This window comes from Mchenga conophoros, linkage group LG7 (assembly GCF_057382185.1).
Source record: "Mchenga conophoros isolate Kocher_MC1m ecotype Shallow Benthic linkage group LG7, M_conophoros_male_GT1.1, whole genome shotgun sequence".
Lineage (NCBI taxonomy): Eukaryota > Metazoa > Chordata > Actinopteri > Cichliformes > Cichlidae > Mchenga > Mchenga conophoros.
Window position 1 is genome coordinate 59,481,686 of NC_140532.1, and position 23,511 is coordinate 59,505,196.

Sequence of the window (23,511 nt, forward strand, 5' to 3'; positions counted from 1 at the left end):
CGGCGGTCTTAAATAACGCCAGCTGAATTACCAACAGGTGTGGAGAATAGGCGGGCTAATGAGGCTCCACCCAGGGGTAGAACCATGACAGGTCTGTAGCTATTTATGAAGAGGTTAGTAGAACAATATTAGCTTTATATAATATTTTTATGTTATACTTTTTGTTCCCTGCTCTTTGGTGTTCTCATACTTAGAAAGCAACAAAATGAATTGTGACACTGTAAAAACTAGATCATTGTTTTCTCCTGTTTATTCTCTGACACCTTTTCTCTTATTCCGAGTGTTTTGCATTGTCATTTATTTCATTTGCCGTTTCCTATAGTAGACTTGATGTATTTTCTTTTCTATTTTTCAGGTGAAATATGTTTGTTGTGCTGTTGTAGAAATGAACATTAAAAAGAAGAATTTCACTTGTCGGAGGATTAGTTATGCATTTATTCTTTTTTGCCACCCATTCCCCCCCCTTCCTGTTTTGTGATGTAATACTATGCAGCCCTTTAATTTGTCAGTCCTCCAATCAAGCAGTTGCTGATCATTGTTTCCATCATCATTTGGATCCCATTGACCAGGAGGCATATATCATGGATGATTGAATCCAGCTTGGCAAATCGAATTCTCGTTAGCCTTTTGAAGAACAGAACAAAGTGAATTAGCACAAGATTATGGATGTAGCCACCATGACATTACCTACTGGTTTGCAAAATCCCATTTTGTGTACCGAGTCATTCTAAAACATTAGGATGCTGTAAATTCATGTTGTAGTTATTTGCCAATCTCAGCATAGGCCGATGCAAATCATACCCTGCTTTATTCTACTTCTGGGCCATAATTTAAAAAGCAAACATGATACTGTATTCCGCAAGCCTCAAAACCAGCAAATGAGACCATAAATTCCTCAGGACAGTGTTTTCTGAGGTTATGGATCAAGGGACCCAAATGAAATTTTCCCAAAGACTTGCTGGACTTCTTTTTGCCAACAGCCCCCCTGGTGGCCATTTGCAAGAATACAAATTTCAGACATTTCACGCTTGCTTAACTTTGCAGACTCCATTTTTTGTATATATCTGGTGTGCTTGCTGCATGGTATGTTTTCTGCACAGAAGTGCTAATATAACAATAACAAGAAGAAAAGAGGATAAGAATAAAAATATTAAAACTTCGAGGGCCTCCTTTGAACATTTCCAACATTATATTTTTATGTGTATTTTGTTTAGCTTTTTTGTACAATTTCATTACCTCTTCAAATATGTCAGTAGACCGAATTATTTTTTTCACTGCTCAGTATGAATAAACGTATGTTTAGCAGTCAGAGACAAAACTGTGCCAAGGTGTTGGCTATAGGCTATGTAAGAAACAAATAAAAAGAATGATATGTGGAGGAGGAGGATATTAAATTGTGTGAAAATAGTTACGCATACAAGCATCAATGATGGTGTGTATGTGTGGATGTGTTCAAAAGAAAGTATAAACTGACATGAGCATGGAAAACGTATATGCTTTACTCATGTAATTACTGCACAGGGCCTACTCTATTATTTTTTTGTTCTGATAAACACGGTGATGTTCTAACTAAAATATGTTCATCTGAATATAAAATGTGCTGTTAAGTGATCACACTTCATGTCTGTGTGCCTGTAATTTTTCTCTGTTTGCAGTCATTTAAAGGACATTATGCAGAGTGACATGAATGTAATTAAGCCACACCACTGACCTGCAGTGTGAATGATTTCTACCGTATTAGAATGTGTTTGGGTCAAGTAATAGGTGCTTATAGCTCTCTGGGCATTTCTGTATGACCTCGAGTCCTTGGTTTACATTGAATGAACTGTTGTGCTTCATTATTATTACATTTGAAAGTTACATATAATCTGTCAACACATACTACGTTATGGATCTTTAATGACTCTGTTATGGGGGTTTTACCCACACAGTTCCTCCAGAAGGCATTCACAGCCTCAAGCTTTTAGACACTGTGCAAATTGCACAGAAGATTATTATATCATGATAATTCTGCTTGTAATGAACTCATAAGCTGCTTTTAATGCCTAATGACCAGTGCTTGGGCACAGAGAGAGAAGGGCACAAGAATTTGCTAGAGTACAGGACATGAGGTATTGAACTCCTGTTAGATATCTACAGAAATGAGAAGATTCTTTGCTTTAGGGAAATTAGGTGTATTTTTCAAATGAGCATAAGTTGAAAAAAGTACTGAGTGCAGGTAATGTATGGCAGTGTTTTATTTCTGGGCATTCGAGACAAATGGTTCACCAGACTATGCCCCAGATGCCTCCTTATTTTGGATGTTGCCACCTTTATAAGATGCCTTTACTGCCTGCACAGGGCTCTGAGAACAAGACTTTTACTCCCTCAGCTACAAAGATGGGAGTACAACTACAAAGCCACACCACCCGTACAGGATGTACACTGCTTTTTTCAGTCATTTCTGTTCAGCTTCAACCACAAGTCTCACAAAATAAGTAGTCCTCTGAGTATTGCACCAAGATGCTGGGTCAAATGTTAAATGGGTGTTGGCTGTCTCTGCTGGGCAAATACTGCATTGGCGTACCTGTTTTTCCAACACCTAACTGAGAGGAATGCATGCCTTTACTTCTCTTCATTTTCTATTCAAAGCTGATGCTTTGGATTTTTTTTCCTTTTAGGGCAAACACATACTGGCTAACACATTGCCTTAACAAAGTAAATTATTAAACAAGGCTTAATTGATGTATTTTTCATACCTTTAGAAAAATGGCATACATTGTGTTGCTCTGCAGAACTGAATGTTTAAGTGATCACAATGCATGCTTTTTCAGAATAATTTAGGTGTTATTCATTCGTATAAAACCAAAACTGAGCACAGTTCCCATTTCTTTAATATATTCCATTATACTGATGCTCAAAGTTGGTAATAGGACAAAATCATTGAGGATGAAGGAAAAATAAAGATTTTGGCTCTAGATTGTGACACTTGGAGTGGGTCTAAAATTAATTAGTTGCCGTTTTCAGCAAAGCTTCAAGGAGTTTTACAGCCCTGAAAATCTCATGTGGATATCTTCCTTTATTGAAGTAAACACACACATACAAAAAAACAAAAAACAATATCAGCTCAAGGGACCAAGTGGGAGGGCCTCATGGATTGACCAGTCTCACTCTCTCCTCTTTATTTTGCATTCTCCCAAATACATGGTTGAAAATAGCCAGAAATTAGTACATTCATTCATTTTATTTATTTATTTTTGTAAGTCTTGTTTTGCTGTTTAGCTGGTTGACATAGTCTCTTCAAACAATAATTCCTTTAACATTAAAAGTAGAGTGTGTAAAATCTCACCACTAGATGTCAGTAGATTGCAGACTGCGGTCAACTGAATTCTGTTTTCTTACTCCGCCCACTTCAAGTACCTAAACCAGTGGTCCCCAATCCCAGTCCACGAGGGCCGGTGTCCCTGCAGGTTTTAGATGTGTCCTTGATCCATCACAGCTGATTTAAATGGATAAATTATCTCCTCAACATATCTTGAAGTTTGTCCAGAGGCCTGATAATGACCTAATCATGTGATACAGGGTGAGATCTAAAACCTGCAGGGACACCGGCCCTCGTGGACTGGGATTGGGGACCCCTGACCTAAACCTAGCTACTGTGGCTGCTGTATAACAACTCTGACCACTGTTCATCTGTAGTGAGTGTAGGCTGTCAGTGCACTATTCACCTCCATTATCAGTATGCCAGGTTCACAAGTCAATTTTCTCTGGAGGCTGTAAAACTGTCAAAGTAGTCCGATACAAGTCGATGAGACTCACTTCTGTTCAATAACAGCGATACTGAGATGTGTTAATACACATTAATCAATATATATTTGTTAATATAAGATTAAAAAACAACCTCAAAACTTACTTACTCTAAATCTATCTACAGCCAGCTAAAATGTATATAAAAAAAACATAAATAACACTCGGATTACAATTAATTTACTTTACCAAAAGTCATCTAGAGTTCTAACTTTAAAACAGTAGACTCCCCTGTGTATTGGAACTTACAACTCTTTTATGTCTTGTTGATTTTGCATGAAATAAAAAATCTGAATGGTTCCCAACGACTTAATCAAGAAATTTAAAGGATTCCTTTTTCATTCCTTTCAGAGGCCTTGTAAGGGTGCACTCCTGTTTTTCTGTAAGGACTACTGTCCTTCCATCTAAATGTTGTTGTTTTTTTAACGATGCACCATGTGTCAACAACGTTATTCAGTTAGTGATTTCAAAGGCCACAGACAAAGACTCCTTTGAATACAAGATCTTCACACAGCGCCTCACTCCTCACTGCATCAGTGATAGGCTGCTTGAGCAAATCTGGCCTGAAATTAATGAGAAACATCTGGATCTATCTCCAAAAAGCCTGAAAAATGTCGACAAGGCCATTTTAAAGGACCTTGGCAAAATACATAAGTGCAAGGAAAAAGATTTGATTTTTAGCCTGAGGGAACAGCTCGATAGTATTACTGTCCCAGTCTTCACCAAACACCTGTTAGCATTGCCGAAAAGAGTACTCAGTGTATCTAAAAACAGGGGTGAGTACAGGGAAGTTGTGGAAAACTTCACTAAAGATCTGGTAATACATGCTAGGGTGAACTAAACGAGACAACGAGCTGGCATTCGGCAACATTTGACTTCATTATACAGAGGCTGACCCAAAAGATCTGGAACCAAATTTTGTCCAGCAATTTTGAAATCTCCCCTCGAGAACACTGAAGAACTCAGCTTGACGGTATACAAGCAACCCAATGATTGACGAAGTGATTTTCCAAACCTTCAAAAAACACGCCATAGTGAAGAGACGAAGTATCATCTCTTGGGCTTCTGCTTGTGATTTTGTGGCAAAACTCTTAAACTAGGTTAAAATATTCAATTCAATTGGGCAATCTAAATTTAGTTTCAAAAACCAAGAGTGGTTAAAAATGGCCACTCTTTTTCTCCTGTCTTCCTTCCCTCATTCCCAACTGGCTGCGGCAGATGGCCACCCCATCCCTGAGCCTGGTTCTGCTGGAGGTTTCCCCCTGTTAAAAGGGGTTTTTTCCTTCCCACTGTTGCCAAAGTGCTTGCTCATTGGGGGTTGGATTTTCTGTGCATTATTGCAAGGTCATGACCTTACAATAAAAAGCACTGTGAGGGAAGTGACAGGGTTTGGCACTGTTTCTTAATTTAAAATGTTCAATTACAACAGGACATTTTAAGTTAAGAAACAGTGCCACATCAAAAAATTAATTAATTAATTTAAAAAATGTTAAAAATAGAATGAAATAAAAATACATTTGTGTTTCGTTTCATTTGCTGTGAATTTGTTGAGAATGGAATATCAGTTTAGAATAGTGTGTCTCAATATAATTTGTCATAGCATCATCCTGCAGACTAATTTGAAATGGATGTAATAGTAATGTCATTCTGCATGTGTGTGCAAACTTTAGCAAAGTATAATCAATGTTTCAGGTTAGGTGGTTACATTTGTTTAAATATTCTACTTTCAGTGTTCCTGATGTTTGTTCTGTATGCATTGCTATTTATTAATCGTCTTGTGTTACATGGAAAAGTGTCTCAACTGTGCCAGAGTAATGCCTTGTTAGTCACATTTGGTTTTACCAGTAGGGGCTCCCATATGAAAAAGTGCATTTTTACAGCAGTGGTGGACTAAATGTCCCTAAATAGATGTGGTCCTCCTCCGCATCTGAGTCTACAGTTTCTGAAAACTGTCTGCTCTCTTTATCTCTCTCTGCCTGTGGATCCCTCTGTGCCAGCCTCACTACACCTGTCCTCTAAGCTGGCTGCTAATAAATTAACACCTCCCCACATTGCACTACCTAAGGAGTTCTTAAGTACTTCATCACCAGAGTTGTTTCTTATTTACTTTTACTAAACTAAAAAATTTATCAGGCTTTAAGTTTAACTGGAACATGTTTCTTTTGTAGGATACCTAAGACACTACTTTCTGAACTCTCTGAAATCTCGCTCCAGTGGTATCACAAGACAGTAGTTGACCCAGAGTTGACTGCATGTGTCTGGCCTTCACTCTAACAGCTCCACTGCTATTCGTTCATTCAGCACATCTTAAATGGCAGTGTAAAATTTCCACCCACCCGGTTTTACCAGTCAGTTCTTTCTGCATTTCTTGCTTTCTTTCTTTTGGCTTATCTCTTTGTGTTGTTGTCATTTTCCATTTAGTGTCTGATGATTAAACAGAAAAAAACTACAGATATCTGTCAGTCTGTTTTCTGGTGTCATCTGTGGATGAGATATTAAAGAAAAGAGCAGTATACCTTAGTGGAGTAACAACAATTGTTGAAACATCCATAGAACAATCCCATTTCATTACGAAAGGCGATCTTCTATTTTTAACAGCATCCTGATTCAGATCAGTTGATCGCTTTTATCACAGTTCCATGTCATCACAGACATTGTGTTTCATGTGTGGCTTCAGTTGTGTGGTGAGCCTAAATTTGCAATGTGAAGTGACTGGGTTCTTGCTCAGTAGGTAGAGTGGCGGCCCCATGATCGGAAGGTCGGGGGTTCGATTCCCCTGAACAGCTACCCTGTGGCTGCCCACTGCTTCACTGAGTGAATGGGTTAAATGCAGAGAGGGATTTTCCCCACGGGGACCAATAAAGTACACTTTCTTTTTTTTTTTGACTGATTTTCTCCATTTTAATCTTGTAAATTCTACATTTTAAATCTTGGAATACTGCCCCCCATCTCCATCGCTGTATCTTTTCCCTTTCCCTAGAATGGCCCTAGTGTACTCAGTAGACACTTCCTTAGGTACACCTTGATGCTGCTGGTTTGGACTCCTTTGGCCCTCAGAACTTTTTCCCCCTTCTTTTTTTAAACAAGATTTTGGAAACATTCCTCAGAGTTTTTGTCCATATTGGCACAATAACATTGTGTAAACTGCATATCCATAGTGTGAATTTTCTCACTGTCATGTTTGAGGAACCAGGTTGAGATGATCTGAGCTTTGCAACACAGCACATTAACCTGTTGCAATCAGCTATCAGACATGTGGTCATAAAGGCACGGACATAGCCACAATACTCAGGTAGGGTGTGGATTTAAAGATTACCATTTGGTACCAAGAAACCCAAGACAATCCAACAATATTACACCATCACCAAAACTTGAACCGTTGCTACAGGTAGGATAAAACTATTTTTTCATGCTGTTTGTGCCCGATTGTGACCGCGCCATGTGAACTTCAAAACTGAAATTACACTCATCAGACCTGGCAAGGTTTTTCCAATTTTGGTGATTGCATGCAAATTGTAGCCTTATGATCTTCTGCTGCTGTAGTTCATCTATCTCAAAGTTTGATATATTGTGCATCCAGAGATGCTCTTCTGCAGAGACAGTTTTCCTCTGACCTCTAGCATTAACATTCGCTCACAATCCTAATCCTAATGCTGCTAACTGCTAAGCTAGCATTTGTATTTGTAACTAAAATCAAAGTTATTGATACAAAGCTGTGAGTTTTCTAAAAATTAACTCTTAAAAAACTGTCAAAAAGACAGACTAGACTTGTAGGAAGTCAAAGAGGCACCTGATTTATTAACTATGAGAGACAGAAAATAGAAAGAGAGAGCATGATGCCAACAATGACCTGAGAAAGACTGAGGCAATAAAAAAGAATAAGTATACAAGAGGGAGAAAAGTACAGTCAATCAGACAAACCTGACTGCTAGTCATTTCTATGAACGTAGAGCAACATTTATATTTAAACTTTATCAATATCTGTTCCTGTCCAGTCTTCTTGTTGTGTTTACGCCTTCCTTCCCTCATACCTGGTTATCTTCCTGCGTGTATGGCTACAGAGTTCAGTACAAGCAGGTTACACAAGAATTTACTAGTTGGATGTTTTAGTGTTGTGAGCATCTTCAACTTTCAGGGACACCGGGGACCTTGAATCTGTTATATGGTGATGAGATATTTCCCCAGCGATTTTGCAAAACTCTCATAAAAAGCCAATAAAAAATAGACACAGAAGCACTTACTGGCCATCAGCTGGACTGTAAAAGTTAGAACCAGGTGTCCCAGACATGCACTATTCAACAGGGACCAAATAAAAACCCTACAATATCTGTGACACTTACCATGTAGATACAGTACCTCAGGACAAGAATAAAATTCCTGTAATATTCTCGTGATATGGAAACTAATAGCTTGCGTATGGTGGTCAATAATATCCTGAGAAGGAGTATGTTGTAGTTTATGATATTTTTATCTCCTGTGGTGTCAGTATAGTAGTCGCGCAATATTCCTTGAGGGAGTAATGTGCCTGTGGTAATCAATAGTGAGTTTACTATCACCTGATTGTACTGACAGCGTACAGTAGTGATCTCGGTCTGGATGCAGGGGGAGTTGCAGAAACAGAAAAATCCTACGACAAGGATCAAATCTGACACAGGATGTCATCTTCTAGAGTTTCTCCTTTTGTCTCGCAGCACCGGACTGCTTCTATGCGCTCACTGGAAACTCTCACGGGCTCTTACTCATCCTCTGCAGAAACATGCGGCACACACTTTAAAGCTCTTCTTTCTCACAAACCTACACCCAAATGAGGGGGAACTATCATGGGGATATTAATGGAGACAGAGACACAGATGGAGTCAACTGAGCTTTTAATAGAGCATCTCCTCCTTCTCTGTAGGGATAAATAATACAGCAGTCAGCAAATTTAGACCTAATAGATGATATTGACCTTTGAAAGGGGAAAATAGTGTGAGTAACAGGACAGCACAAGTGGAAATGGAGAGAGAGAAAGATGTGGGTATGGAGCGCTGGGAGAGTAGCGATGGAGAGGAATACACACGAGTGTCAATAGAAGCAGGGCACTCAGACAAAGCATCTTGATCAGAGTGCGACAAAGCGGTGATCAATCACAAAGATGACGACGTAGCAGAGCGGGCTGCAGCGCTGGAGAGGCCCTGACCTCAGCTGCACTGCAGATAGAGCAGAGAGGCTGGATGGGCAGCAAGAGCCCTCAGAGGATCTCTTTCGTTGCTTTTATCTCTCTCTCTTTGTCTCATCCTTTTCTCCCTGTCCCTGCCTCATGGCTGCAGCGGGTCTTCTTCTCTCTCTCCTTATCTCCTTCTTTCCGTTTTGATTACTCTCTGCTGCTTCATTTTTCTACCCCCTCCCACCATTCCTTTCTTCCTATATTTCTGTCTGGTACCCACCATCTGTCATCCGTTGTCTTCCTCCGTCACCCCCACCCTTCTCCCCCACTCATTTTCACTCCCTCAATCCAATTCAGGGAGCTTTATTGGCATCATAAGATGAATTTTACTGTCTCTGCCTCTCTTTCTGGAACATTTGTCTTCCTATTACTAATTCTCTATTCTTTTAATGCTGCTCCACAAAACTCTGCTGCGCCCTGCACAAGCTGCACAAGCCTTGGTCAAGTGAGTCTACAACACTGAGTCCAGTATGCTCCATCACATCAATATCAAAGCCAAGGACCTGCGTTGTTTATTATACTGCTCGTGAATCAAGCAGGGTGAAACTGAACGTTACTCATCCCAGTACAGTGGAGGCATGTAAAGAAAAAGTTATTCTAATAAAATGGCTTAAAAGTACTTTACAGTCTGAGGTAGCCTTGGAGTGACTTTTATGTTAGCAGTGACACCGTGTGGAAAAATCCTGTAAGAGCTTTACTTCACTGATGCAAAGCTCAGCATATCAGACTACAGCTGATATGCATTTTGTCCTGCAAACCTATATCTTTAAACACAACCAAAGCATATAATTAACCACATGAAGTCTGTTTAAAACAAAAACATATGCATGCTTTCATTTAATTTTGTAGAAACTGCACGGCAGGGAGAGCTCCTCGACATATGGTTTAGTCCTGTATAAATTATGTTTTCAGAGTGGAGGCGAGTGAAGTGGCCTCAATTTTATTTGCATGCCTGCAATGAATTAAATGCATAAAAAATACCCCAAAGATCACCAGTGGTTCCCCAAAGTGCCTCAGTGGGATACCATCACATAAAGGAATAATAAAACTAACTATAATGTAAAATTTTCACTTGCTCCACATCATTTATATTTTGCTCAGATGTCTGCGGAAAGCTGCAGCAGCTGTAACATCACAGATTCTCTCAGATGTTGTGACTTGAGGCATGTCCATATCAAATGAGGGTCAGATACTAGTCATCCTATGTGGAACTCCTTTAGTTGGAAGCATAACTTCTAAACTTTCTTGTACTGTTTCAAGACAAAAAAAAGTCATAGGGACTTCTTTCTGTATCCAGGAAGTGACGGTGAGGACTTAACGGGGTCGAAACAAGCCGAGGGAGGTCGTCCGATTTTACAGAGGAAAAAAAAGAAAAAAAGGGGGAGAAAAAAAAGTTGGGTGGAAGCGGAGAGATGTGTACAGTTAGACACAAACAGGTAAAGTGCACAGGAAGCAAAATGATATAGCTTTCAAAATAAGAGTAGACCAAGAACAATCTTCTTGAAATGTCAACATGCAACTATTGTTAGAAGATCATGACCGAGAGCTCAATAGAGCTTTTAGTTCCTAATGACCACAGCCACACGCACTATGCGTTACTTTTTCATATTTGTTTGGCATCCGTTTGTGATCATTTTGTGTCACCGAGTGTGTCTTTGTACTCATTTGGTACCATTGGGTGATCATCATGCAGCTTTCTGTGGTTGCTTACAATCAGTTTATGGTGATTTTGTGTCTCTCTATAATTGTTTTGCATCTTTGAGTTAATTTAGTGCATCTTTACAGTCATTACGTGTCACTTGTGATCATTTTTATGTTTCTTAAGTAGGAATACACTAAACGATTAGATCACGATCAGTGGCAACAAGCCAATCTAAGGGGGCAATCTATTCAATTTTGTGTGTTTGCTGAACCATGCCACCAGCACTGTAGCATGGAGAAAGGTAGCTGCCAAAGGTCTTTTTAGTCCTATGGCAAACTGAGGTGATTCTGTAAACTCTTTATTATTTCACTCCTCTTGTCTTATCTGTTCCACTCTGTGTCTGAGGAGGAACAAGGGCAAATCAGCATCACCATAAAAGTCAGCAAAGCACAGCAAAGACTTTTACACTGCGCTGAAATGAGACTATAGTGCAAATGTATGAGCTGACTTTTACATTTAATTCATCTTTGTGTTTGAATTTTTAAACACAGATCTACTAAATTTTAATTCCTGGTTGTATTTACAAAGTTAGGAAAGCAATTTGAAAGTCGAGCTTGATGTTCCTTTATATATATATATAAAGACGTATTTTCAACATTTACTTCAACGTAAGGAATATAGTTTTCTATAGTATAGTTTTCTAATTTTACACTTATTTTGTATGGGTACTTGGTATCTGCAGATACTAGATTTCAAAAGTATCTATATTTTAATGCAGAAATTAGAATCACCTTACACTTTCTACACAAGGAATTGTTTTCTTTGCTCTCAATGCACTTAACAGAATAGACGGACAATAAGAAGAACACAGTGCAGACATGAAGACAGTATATTTCCAGATTTATATGTGTAGAGCTGCATATTTATAAAAATGAATAATGAGTGGATGGCTGGATACTAGTCTTTTATTTAACTATAATCTGCTTTATTTTGAAAGTCTAGGCCGGAACGCCGGCGCCTCTTGACGCTTCTCTGTGGGTGTGGGAAGGTGGTCCTGGTTGAAAAACACCGTCCAGAAAAGCAACCGACGGGATGACTTTGAGTGTTCTTGTACACTTCTTTAACATTTTGTAACACCATGAAAACAAATTAGCAAACTCTAAAAGTGACAAAGTGTCGCCAAGAAAGGCCGTGATGGATTTGAGTTGTTTGTCCTCGGGAGTAAAGTTGGGAAACTACGAGGTGAAAATGGAGAGCCCAGCTGAGTGAGAGTGGGGTGAGGAGGCTGGATTTGGCAAAAGTTGGGAGTCCTGCCTTGCTGCTAGCAGGCTAGTTAGCGTACTTAGACACTTCGCTATCTCGGGTAAGTCGAGAGGTGAGATTCAGAGTCACTCTTACGCTTTTAATGTCTGGGTTCTTAGTGAAAACTTTTAGAGACTACCCTAATGTTACTAAAGGTTGGGGAAAATCAGGTAAAGTGGGTTTTATCATAAAAAAATAAACACGAAAAAGGCCTTCACTTAAAAAAAAAAAAAAAAAAGAAAAATCTCGAAGTTAAGTGTAGTTTTGCTTTAGGTTTCTTAAGTAAATGTACCCATTTTCAGTTTTATTAGTTTCAGCCTGTAACATACTCCTTAGTTCTTGTTTTGTGGTAGGTTGCTAAACATTTTGTACAAACAAAAAATAAAAATAAAGTATATCGACCAGCCTTCCAGCTCAGATATGTGACCATCTGTGTTGGTGCTCTCTTTTCATAATGGCAAAGCCTGTCACATGTCGTCTTAGTCATTCCAAAACATGTATTAATAGCTTTGATCATATATTTCTGCTGGGAGTCTGACAGTATGGCCTCATCACACAACTTCCATATAAAAGTATACTTAATTTTAATAGTGTTAAAATGAGTGACCAAAAAGCATGTATGTTAAAAGATGCCTGCTGTCATATCTGCATTTGATAAACACACAAACTTGTATTCATATTTTATTTTGTGCTTAATTTTTTCTTTGCATTTCACAGCCTCCCTTCACTGTTCTTCAGCTTGTGATTCTCCAGGGGAGTTGCTTCATGTGTGGCTAGACCGCTGCTGACATTGCAGCTTTTCCCAATGGATCATAGCGTAGTTGATGGTGGTCTTATTTTCCCTGGAAGTTTTGAATGAGTCCTGAGGACAACTTTGCATTTTCCCCCTAAAGGCAGCTCCGAAGCCTGCTTTAGAGAAGCTGGATAAGGCTCCCTTTCGGATCAAACTTTTTTCTTCTTTTTTTTTTTTGCCGTGAGCATCCACACCGGCTGTATCCATTCCATTTTCTCTGTACATTATCCTATCTGAGATGCATCCTTGATAACATCTGACTGTGTGGCCCTGCTACAGGCCTACCGAAGCACACTGAAGACAACTAGTACCAGAGATTTGCATAAGCTGCAGGCCCATTCAAGATGTATTCATGAGCACTTGGGAGTTGTTAAACCAGACTCAATCGCATTCATGTACTGTAACTGCTGATACCAGCTCACTGGTACTTGAGTGGATGTAATCCACTTTATTCATGAACCCTCAAGCTGAGTCTGGGTGCAGCCTGGATGTTGCTGTTAAATCGGCTGTGGCGGTGATGAGGCAGGGCTCCTGGTGGCCTGTGTGGCTGACTGGGCAGTGGCCCAAGGTGATGTGATGGGGTGCCGGAACAGTAAGGTCCTCCCTGAGCCTCCAGAGGATGTTAAGTTGGACCTGGTCAAAAAGGTCAGTAAAGATGCTGTAACTGTTAACGGTATGGTTATGGCGTATGTAATCATGCATATCAACAGCTTCACTGTCCAGATACAGTGACATGGTGGAGCTGTCCGAAATGGCTTAAAGTCACTTTGGAGGCAATTTGTTTGGTTAAAAAGGAAAATAACATATGCGGCTTTTGAATGATGTGAATATTTCATCATCATCCACAGGAGGGAAAACAATACAAAGTCAAAGTGCTTTCATAGGTACATTTATTTCAACATGAAATTTTGCTTTTAAAAGATCTAGATTACAACACAACTATGATTAAACAATGTCTCTTCATATAATATTTTTTTAGTCCTAAGTATTTGAGGGGAATCTGTTAGAAAACTAATCTGGTAGTCTTTTGACTTAATATTAATTTGTGTTTTTAAAAGTAAAACTAAAAAATTTATATATCTAATCTTTTTGAATGTGGCTAATGGGTAAATGGATTTAGTCCCTCTCTACTCAAAATTTACAATTGGGTCTCATTCATACATAACTTTTGTCTGTGGCACACTGTGGATGTATCAGGAAAACTCGGGGTTAAGTATCTTGCTCGAGGATGCCTCTCTCATGTGGACAAGAGAGAGTCAGGGATCAATGCAACAACCTTCTGATTGGCAGACAACCTGATCTATCACCTCAGCCGCAGTTCTTTTGTTACTTTACACTGAACATATTTGGTTTTGAGACTGATTAGTGGGTGCAACAAAACATTTTATTGGTCTTTTTATTTACCAACTGAAAAAAAAAATTGATTTATTCAGAAATGCTGTAAAATATCTATTGCTCCTACTTACTACACAAAGCTGCAGTGTGGAGACTGGCTGCTTTGAACACATCTAATCTGTAACTGTAGACATTGTATAGACAAAGAATATAAGTATAATTTAGTATGGTATTTTTTTAGTTGATTTCTTTCTTTCATTGATCTTCTGTGTATTTTGATGAACTGTGCTGTGTATTTTTCAGGTTGATCCTCAACCTCAGACAGATATCTATAAGCACTTCATACGAGGGGATGGCTCTGGAAGCAAGATGGGTGTGGCTGGTGGCGGAGCAGGTGACAAAGCAGAGATCACCTCCCCACATCAAGCCCAGTCTCACACTGCCACTCCCACCGCTTCAGCTCACCTCCCTAAGGACCTGTCCGAATTGCCGGATCCTCAGCGAAGGAAAGTGGCGAAATACAGAGCTAAGTTTGATCCCCGGGTTACAGCCAAGTACGAGATCAAAGCTTTGATAGGCCGGGGAAGCTTTAGCCGTGTGGTCCGCGTGGAGCACAAGAGCACCCGACAGCCATACGCAATCAAAATGATCGAGACCCGGTACCGTGAGGGGAGGGAGGTGTGCGAGTCAGAGCTGTGTGTTCTGCGTCGTGTTCGTCATACTAATATAATCCAACTCATGGAGGTCTTCGAGACAGCTGAGCGTGTCTACATGGTCATGGAGCTGGCCACTGGAGGAGAACTTTTCGATCGGATCATCGCACGCGGCTCCTTCACAGAGCGGGACGCCACACGGGTGTTGCAGATGGTGCTGGATGGCGTCAAGTATCTCCACACTTTGGGGATCACTCACCGAGACTTGAAGCCTGAGAACCTGCTCTACTACCACCCGGGACCTGATTCCAAGATCATCATCACTGATTTTGGTTTGGCCAGTAGTAGGAAAAAGGGAGGCGAGTGTTTGATGAAGACCACCTGCGGCACACCGGAGTACATAGCGCCTGAAATCCTAGTGAGGAAGCCGTACACAAACGCTGTGGACATGTGGGCGCTTGGGGTGATTTCCTACATCCTGATGAGTGGAACCATGCCCTTCGAGGACGACAATCGCATGAGGCTCTACCGGCAGATCCTCAAAGGGAAATACAGCTTTTCTGGAGAGGTGAGGAGTTAAATCTGTTGCTCACTTTTCCCTTACACCAGCACACTTCGGTCGTATTAGGAATGCATTCCTCAGACTGCAGGGGGCTTTGTCAACAGATTTCCAGGAAGTTAAGCTTGTGAGGTGAAACGGTTGTAACCCAGATACATACACTGTGTCTTTTTTTGGACTTCAAATCCTTCACAATTCTCCACTTTTTATGTGTCATTTCACGTAAACTGGTACCTTGTACATTGGAGCACTCTCAGTAATTTGTCTTTTCTAAATCAATTCAGAAGAATGCTGAGTAGTCCATTCCTTTGTTTCACAGTGTGGGATGTTAATGTTACCAAAGGGGCCCGTGGTTAATGTTTGCCCCACATACAACCACTCCAGTGTGAATAATCGCTGAGTAGTTTTGTAATATTTAATGAGAAGCAGTTGAATCATCTGAGTTTTCTGGGGATTTGGCCAGATTTTTAACTTCTCAAATATCTGACAGCTAAGATAAGGCCAGATCAGGGATGTTTAATAATTGAAAACACTTCCAAGGAGCCAGTATTTTGCTTCAGCACAGACTCTGGCTGAACCAGCTGTGCTGCATACAGAGTTTTCCTTGAAATAAGTAAATAGAGCTTTTCACTAGAACCGACCTTTACACATTTTGAGGATAAGTTTGTACTTTATAAACAGTTCAGAAGACCTCGAGAGTAACGAGAAGAATATCTCTGGACATTCACAACATTTCTTTGGCAAAAACAACAAACAGCAGAAGCTACTTTCTCGGGACATTTCTGGGACAAATTATAAACAGTGTTTATAAAATTTCCAAACAGCTGTCTCTATACGTCCAAAAGATACAGAGCAACATTTTTCATTGATCTACCATTACTCAAAGATGTAGCTGAGGTTATAGCGTCTGTGCTCATTAGCTAGTTGCTGTCCATGGCCAGTTAAGGAGTGCATGGTGGGCTTATAAGATTTTTTTTTTCTCATAAAAACAGCTGCCTGCTGTAGGCAAATCTTAGTGCTATGAAAGTAAATCACATTTCACACGTCATTTCAGCCTTTTTACAATTTTTTCATTGTAAAAATATTCATTTTGCTGTTTTATAGTTTTCTTCTTCATAAAGGTGTTTTCATTCAATGTTTGTTCACCATAAAATATTGTGTGCATGTTTTAAAGCATATTGTTGAACAGTTTCAGTTTTCAAAAGACTAAGTTGAATCTAATGCCTATCCGTGTTTGCTAGCTTGCAGTGTTTTGTGGTGCATTACTGCACTACAATTTGCAGGAACATTTGTTGGCTAATGATCGTAACCCATCCTTTAGTAGCCTGTGAATGTCTACTAGTGGTCAAACCATTCACAAGGTTTGAACTGCTTCCATATGAGTGCAGAGCATTGCCCTCAAAAGAGCTAAATACTTAGACTTAGAGACTTAGAGCTTTTTATTGTCATTGTGCAGTTTCTTGCACAGCGAAATTGGGTAGCTGAACCACAAAGGTGCTAAAGTAAGAAGAAGAGAAACCAATATACAACGAAGGCGGAAAATAAATAAATAATTAAGTAAATAGAAAGCTATACCAAATGGGCAGTACTTTTGCAAGATACCAAATCAGACTAATGAGCCTCACTTATGTGAATTCGTCAGGGTTTGCCAGTAATGCCAGTCAGAGACCTTCTGTACGTGTGGTCACGTCAATGTTTTTGAGAAATCCCAAAGCTGTTCTTGAAGAAAAGCTTGTCCTGATTGGAGGAGCTGCGGTAGAGCAGGCTTGAATGTGCTTCCCTTGGGGACGTTGGTCTTTACAGCTGTGATAAATAATATTCACATTTACAGCTCCATTCCAGGATATAACACAGCCCAGTCATTGTTATAGGGTGGGGGAGAATTGTATTGAGGTGGGTTATATGTATATATGTCATGTATTTTTAGCCAGCACTGGTGATTTACCTGCTGTGGGATTTGAAGTGGGGTAGTTGTCTGCTGGGAGACTGAAAACACAGCTAGTTGCCAAGCAGGACATTATGTAAAGTGTGTGTGTGAGAAGAGGCATGCAGGATGGATGTTCCCAATTCCTGTCTAAGTAGAAATAGTTTAACTCATCACCAGGAACTTACAGTAAAAAGAGTCCATGTCAGAGTTAACGTTAAAAAAGGCTTTTACCGAGAGTAAAAGGCTTTAACTTTTAACATCTTGAGAACAGCCACTCAAAATGTATGCATTGGGCAATTTTAATTTGCTTAATAAAATAACTTAATTAACTTATTGTAGATGCTTTACTAGTACTGCTCATTGCTGCTTTGTGTTTCTGCTGCCATCTTGTGTCCACTGGGAAAAACCCTGCCAACATTTCTCAAGATTAATGCTATAGCTACTCATTTCATGCTCTTTGAACACAAATTTTTTGCTTTGCAACTTTTGTTGGGGGACCGAAAGTGGCTTCCAATGAAAGTGTTCTCCATATATTGTTGGTGTAAATATTTTGCACATCAGTAAGCTTTTTCTGTTGGACAACCACCGATTTGTATTTCAGAGAAAATTTGTTGGTTTTATCAGATGTGCAAAGCTTTTACAAGCCTTCTGTATATACTGTTATGTTAAGGAGATGCATGGAAAGTGAAATGTTTTTGCTTCAGTCTGCTTCGACTCTTATCATTAGTTTCAGCTAGTTGTACCTAATATACAATGAACCTCTTCTATAAAGTATATAAAGAAATTTGGTAAAATTCAACCAGTTGGTTTTATTTCAGTCTTTCTCCCTTGCCTGTCTTCCCTCTGCAGCCATGGCCCAGTGTGTCCAACCTTGCCAAAGACTTTGTAGAGCGTGTTCTGACAGTGGATCCCAGTGAGCGACTTACCGCCGGTCAGGCCCTCAAGCACCCCTGGATCGTCAGCATGGCAGCCTCGTCGTCCATGAAGAACCTGCAGCGTTGCATATCTCACAACCTCCTGAAGCGTGCGTCCTCACGCTGCCACAGCACCAAGTCATCCCAGTCCACGCGCTCCAGCCGCTCAACCAAATCCAACAAGGCTCGGCGGGTGAGAGAGAAGGAGCTGCGAGAGCTGAACCGGCGCTATCAGCAGCAGTACGATGGCTGAAGCAAGGCCCAACAGCCAGCGACTGTAGCGGACCTTCTTTCTTCTTTTTTTTTTTTTTCCTTTAAACAACACAGCAATGACTGAAGCTTTGAGTTGCTGCCAGTGTTTGGGGGGCAAAAGTGTCTTGAAGTCCCACATTTCTGCCTTAAAACAAGGATAATGACTTGACTAAATCCATGACTCTAAAATGACAAAGCTGAAAAGTAACTGAGACTGTAGAACAAGTCAGAAAGATGACAAAATCATTCAACGTCTATGGCAGTGTGTTGCAACTGCTCCATCCACTCTTTCACATTTACTTTTAGCAGGATGGTGCCTTTCACTTTCCTTGTGTTCTCCCGTTCCCTGTGTCGCTACATATTTATTTATTATTGTTGACATGATTATTAGTCTCCATTCAAATGGTCACTGGATAATGACCTTCCACAAGGATCTGTTGAACAGAGTTCTGGATACTGACATTACTAAGAGGAAAGAGATTCTTCAGAAGAGGAGGGAAACGCATTCCTCTCACTCATTTCTGATTGCTGTGAATTTATTATTGTGCTAATTGTATAGACTTTGATTTGAGATGTGGTTAATCATATCGAGCTGCAACATAATCACACCGTTTTAGGCCAAAATGATTTAGTCAGTCCAAAGCTTAGCTACTCTTGCCATTATTGTTAAGATCCTAAAACTATCAAAAGATTGTGAAGCTCTTTTTTTTTTTTTTTTGCGTCGCTGTTAAATCTTAGTTGTGTTAGGCAATAATAGATTATTGCCTAACGCAGCCTGTGTCATTTTGATTTGACATTGCTCGTAAAGTACCAGCGATGAGCCTTTCCTTGTTGTACAGCAGGGATTTGTCTTAATAATGGAAAATGGCCATTGAGTTTTCTTGATCACCGGCACGTGAATCTTAGTCACAGATACACAGGCTGCTTTGGGTTTCCATGAGCTTTTCATACTGTCTTTAGAAATGTAGCCTAGCTTTAAAATAATTGTGTAAGATTTATTATGAATTGATTATTTTCACCGAGTAATTTCCAGGTGTTATGACACTCTACCATTAGCTTATTGATCTAGCCAAGTGACAGAAATGGCATTGCCCTGCTGTGAAAGAGCTTAACAAAGCTATGGTAAAATAATTTAAAAAATATTCTTGGAAGCATGGTAAATTTAAATTAGATTCCACAAAAGTGCCACACATTGAAAATTGTTATGATAACAGTAGAGTGACCAAGTAACTTTAGATAGGTTAGCGTTTTTGGAGCTTGCCTGTTCTTTCAAAACTGAGTAAATGCTAATTCTGAAACTCTAATATCTTTATGTAAGCATATTTAAATAAAACAAGTAGGAAATCAGATATCAAGAAATCATTTTCTCCAAAAACTTAATTTCTATTGTTGGTATTATATATGTTGTAACTGTAACATATTTTTTAAGGTGTAAGTCAGTTTAGTAAGTGTGTAGTTTGTTTCCTAAATCTTAAGAAGCACTCTATTTACAAACTTCATACATTTATTCCACTACATTTAAGTTTTGATGCAGCCTTGTCTTAAAGTCCCACCAACTTTGTCCCAAAATGTTACTCAGAACAGGAGACATATTACAGAGTATGCTTTAGAAAAATATGGAAGGAAAATGATGAAGATAAACAGACAACTGATGCTAAGCAACTGATATCTAATGTTGGGCTTGCTCTAATTGGCTTGGAGAAAATCATTTGAAAAACCCACATATAGTCATGGAGTTTGTGGAGATTAAAGGGATTGTGTTTTGGTTTTTCGTAATGTATTTAGCTTTCAGTGGATGTAAACACTCTAAAATGAAGGAGATAAAGAGTGCAGCCATGCAGCTATACAGTTTAATGCACAAGGCTTTTTTTATACAGAGACATTTTCAACTTAAGTTATAAAACATTCAAACAGCTCGCTACAAGAACTCTAGTTGATCAGATCTGCAGTAGGAGCTGCAAAGAAACTGTAGTTGTTAGTTTTTTCTGATGTTTACGGTCTAAACCATTTCCACTAAACTTATGAATATTTAGCATCGTTGCGCAATGAAGTATTGTGACCAGTGCACAAATCAGAGCTATGCTGATGAAATATCAATACCTTTAAATGAAAAAGTGATTTTTTTTAAAAAAAAAATTTTTAAACTTTGTTGATGAAGATGGTTAAAGTGATGACTATTCCCAAGTTGATAGGGAAAAAGAATCCCAGAAGTATTACAACCAAAAGTCTCACAAATGAGATTGAAATTGTTTGTCCTTTTTGCTGTTTTTCTTTCTGGCAAAGCACTTAATGTACAGTACTGAACTGAGATTCATGATTTTCTAGTTTGTTTGTTTTTTTGTTATTTTTGTTTTTTCAGAAGGAAATTTAATGGTACTTTGCCGTCTTTCCGTCTTTGCTTTTTGAGGATTTTGCTGTGATCTTTCCTAGAGTTTAAAAGTGTGCTGTTGTGAACTTTTTAATATGTACTGGAAACCTGATCGAGCCATGTCCGCTGACCTCAGTTTTTCCTTTGCTTTTTGTCTTTTGGCTTTCACTTTTGTTCCGTGAGGCTTTGTCATCTCTCTGATGCAACTGTTTCCGTCGTCTTTGATCATTTTTAGTCTCTTCCTTTGTCCTACTGCTGTTTTTCTTAGTATTCCTGTACAGGTAAAATGCTTATTTTTATTTTTTTTATATATATATATCTATATAGATATATAGATATCTATATCTCAATTAAATAGAAACTGTAAAGTGAAACTCTAATTTTCACCCTGTGCGCCCAAAAATGTTGTATTGATATCAAATGCACAGTCTGCAGGCTTTAAAGAATTTGTGTTCTTTACTGAGATATCAGCTGTAGCCGTGTTAAAAGAATGCTTTGAGTGACCTCTTGAATGATTTTTCTTTCCAACCTACAGTATTGAGTGTGTTCATTTGGTCAAAAGTGAATCAACAGTTAAAGTAAAAAAAATAAGAATTATAGCTACAGATTATGCATTTGGACTCAAAAGGGATTTCTGTAGTTGAATTAGTCATTACTGAGTGGCTGTTGTGTGTCATGTTCAGCACATTTGTAAAAAAATGTTTCCTTTCATGTTTTTATATATGTTTCATTTTATGCCAATGCTGTCTTTCTAAATGAAGTAGCCAACTCAGCACTGTTACATGAAAACAGTTCATCTTGTGTTATTGTGTCAAAATAAATGATAAACTTTGATTCCTCTGCCATTAACTTTTTAATTTTTTTTTTTTTCTTTAACTCATGAGTTGTGTGTGCCAATAAAGCACCGAAACCTGACTTGCTGCTTCTTTGCACTTTCCATATTTGCAGATGGGTCAAATGTTTGTTTGTTCAAATATATTGAGAAATCCAACTATTTCCAGGGGCTTTCCAAAGATGTACCTTTTGTTAGACGGCCAAACAAGATGAATAATGTAACACTACTTGCAAGTGAAAGAGGCAAAGCACTTTTAGACATGTGCCATATAAATAAACAAATGTTACTGTTGCACTCAAATAAATTCTTGCTCAAAGCTAAATACTAAAGTACTAAAATACTTTTAACACAAGCAGGAAGGCACAGTGGAAATGTACTAATACTAACTAGAGAAAATTGGAAAAACAGTGGGTAGTCTATTCTTCAAGCTTGGGTCCTCTACCAGAGGCCTGGGAGCTTGAGGATCCTGTGCAACATCTTTGCTGTTCCTAGGACTGCGCTCTTCTGGACAGAGATCTCAGATGTTGTTCCCAGGATCTGCTGAACCTACTTGCACTTAGTGCTCAGATTACCACCGGGACCACTGTTACCTTCACCCTCCACATCTTCTTGAGCTCTTCTCTGAGCCCTTGGTACTTCTTGAGCTCCAAATGTTCCTTCTTCCTGATGTTGCTGTCATTCGGTATTGCTACGTCTATGACTATGGGAATCTTCCTCTGCATGTCCACCACTACTATGCCTGGTTGGTTAGCCATTACCATTTTGTCCGTATGTATCTGTAAGTCCCACGGGATCTTTAGCTCGGTCATTCTTGACCACCCTAGGGGGCGTCTCCCATTTTGACCTTGGGACTTCCAGGCCATAATCGGCACAGATCTTTCTATATACTACGCCGGCCACTTGGTTATGGTGTTCCATGTATGCCCTGCCTGCTAGCATCTTGCACCCTTCTGTTATGTGCTGGATTGTCTCAGGAGCATCTTTACACAGCCTGCACCTGGGGTCTTGCCTGGTGTGATAGACCCCAGCCTCTGTTTATCTTGTGTTTAGAACTTGTTCCTGTGCTGCCATAATTAGTGCTATCTTTCAGCCCAGGCTTGTCCAGCCAGATTTCTGGATGTCAACTACCTCCTCTATTTGCCGGTGGTACATACCATGCAGGGGTCTGTCCTTCCATGATGGTTCCTTCTCTTGCTCCTCTTTCTTGGGTTTCTGCTGCCTGAGGTATTCACTAAGCACTCGGTCAGTTGTGGGCATTTTCCAGATGTCTCGTCCTGGACTTTGGTACTGACACTCACTAGTCCCAGGCATCCTTCCTTCCATTTAGCGTATAGTGTCAGGGTGCTGGACTTGGAGTGAAACCCTCCGTGCATGGTCAGGAGCTTCCTTGTGTTAAAGTCAGTGGGTTCCATCTCCTCCTTCGGCCAGTTTATTATCCCAGCAGGGTACCTGATCTAGTTGCTCTTCGTGGTTCCCATTTGCACGTGGGATTCCCAGGTACTTGTAGCCATCCTCAATGTCTGCAATGATGCCTCTGGTAGCACGATCCCCTCAGTTCAGACAGTCTTCCCCTCTTTGTTACCATCCACCTACTTCTCCAGTCTGAATGACATTCATTCCCGGATATTCTGGTGGTGTGAATCAGTGAATTGATACCTCATTCATTCCTGGCATACAGCTTGATGTCATCCGTGTAGAGGAGGTGGCTGGTGATTGCTTCATTCTGTAGTCGGTAGCCAGTCTTGTCAATGGGGATAGAGCATCTCCTTAGTAGATCCAGCAATTGATATATACAATTAAAAACAATGAAAACAGTACATTTTAAATGTCTAAATATTTTCAAGAGTGCTCACAAAGCATCAACATAACCAACTAAATAAAATCCTAACTTAAGAATAAATACAGCAGTTTATTCACAGAAAGGTGAGGGAAATAAGCG

At 39.6% G+C, this 23,511-nt stretch overlaps 1 protein-coding gene across 1 annotated transcript; it reads left to right on the forward strand.

Annotated features, from left to right (window-relative positions):
• The first annotated feature begins 11,681 nt into the window (after positions 1-11,681).
• Positions 11,682-21,770, forward strand: pskh1 (protein serine kinase H1). Its single transcript, XM_085280519.1, has 4 exons — positions 11,682-11,997; positions 12,654-13,374; positions 14,368-15,285; positions 18,053-21,770. Exons 2-4 carry the CDS (start codon positions 13,306-13,308, stop codon positions 18,368-18,370), a joined length of 1,305 nt encoding a protein of 434 aa, XP_085136645.1. The 5' UTR covers positions 11,682-11,997; positions 12,654-13,305; the 3' UTR covers positions 18,371-21,770.
• Positions 21,771-23,511: the final 1,741 nt, after the last annotated feature.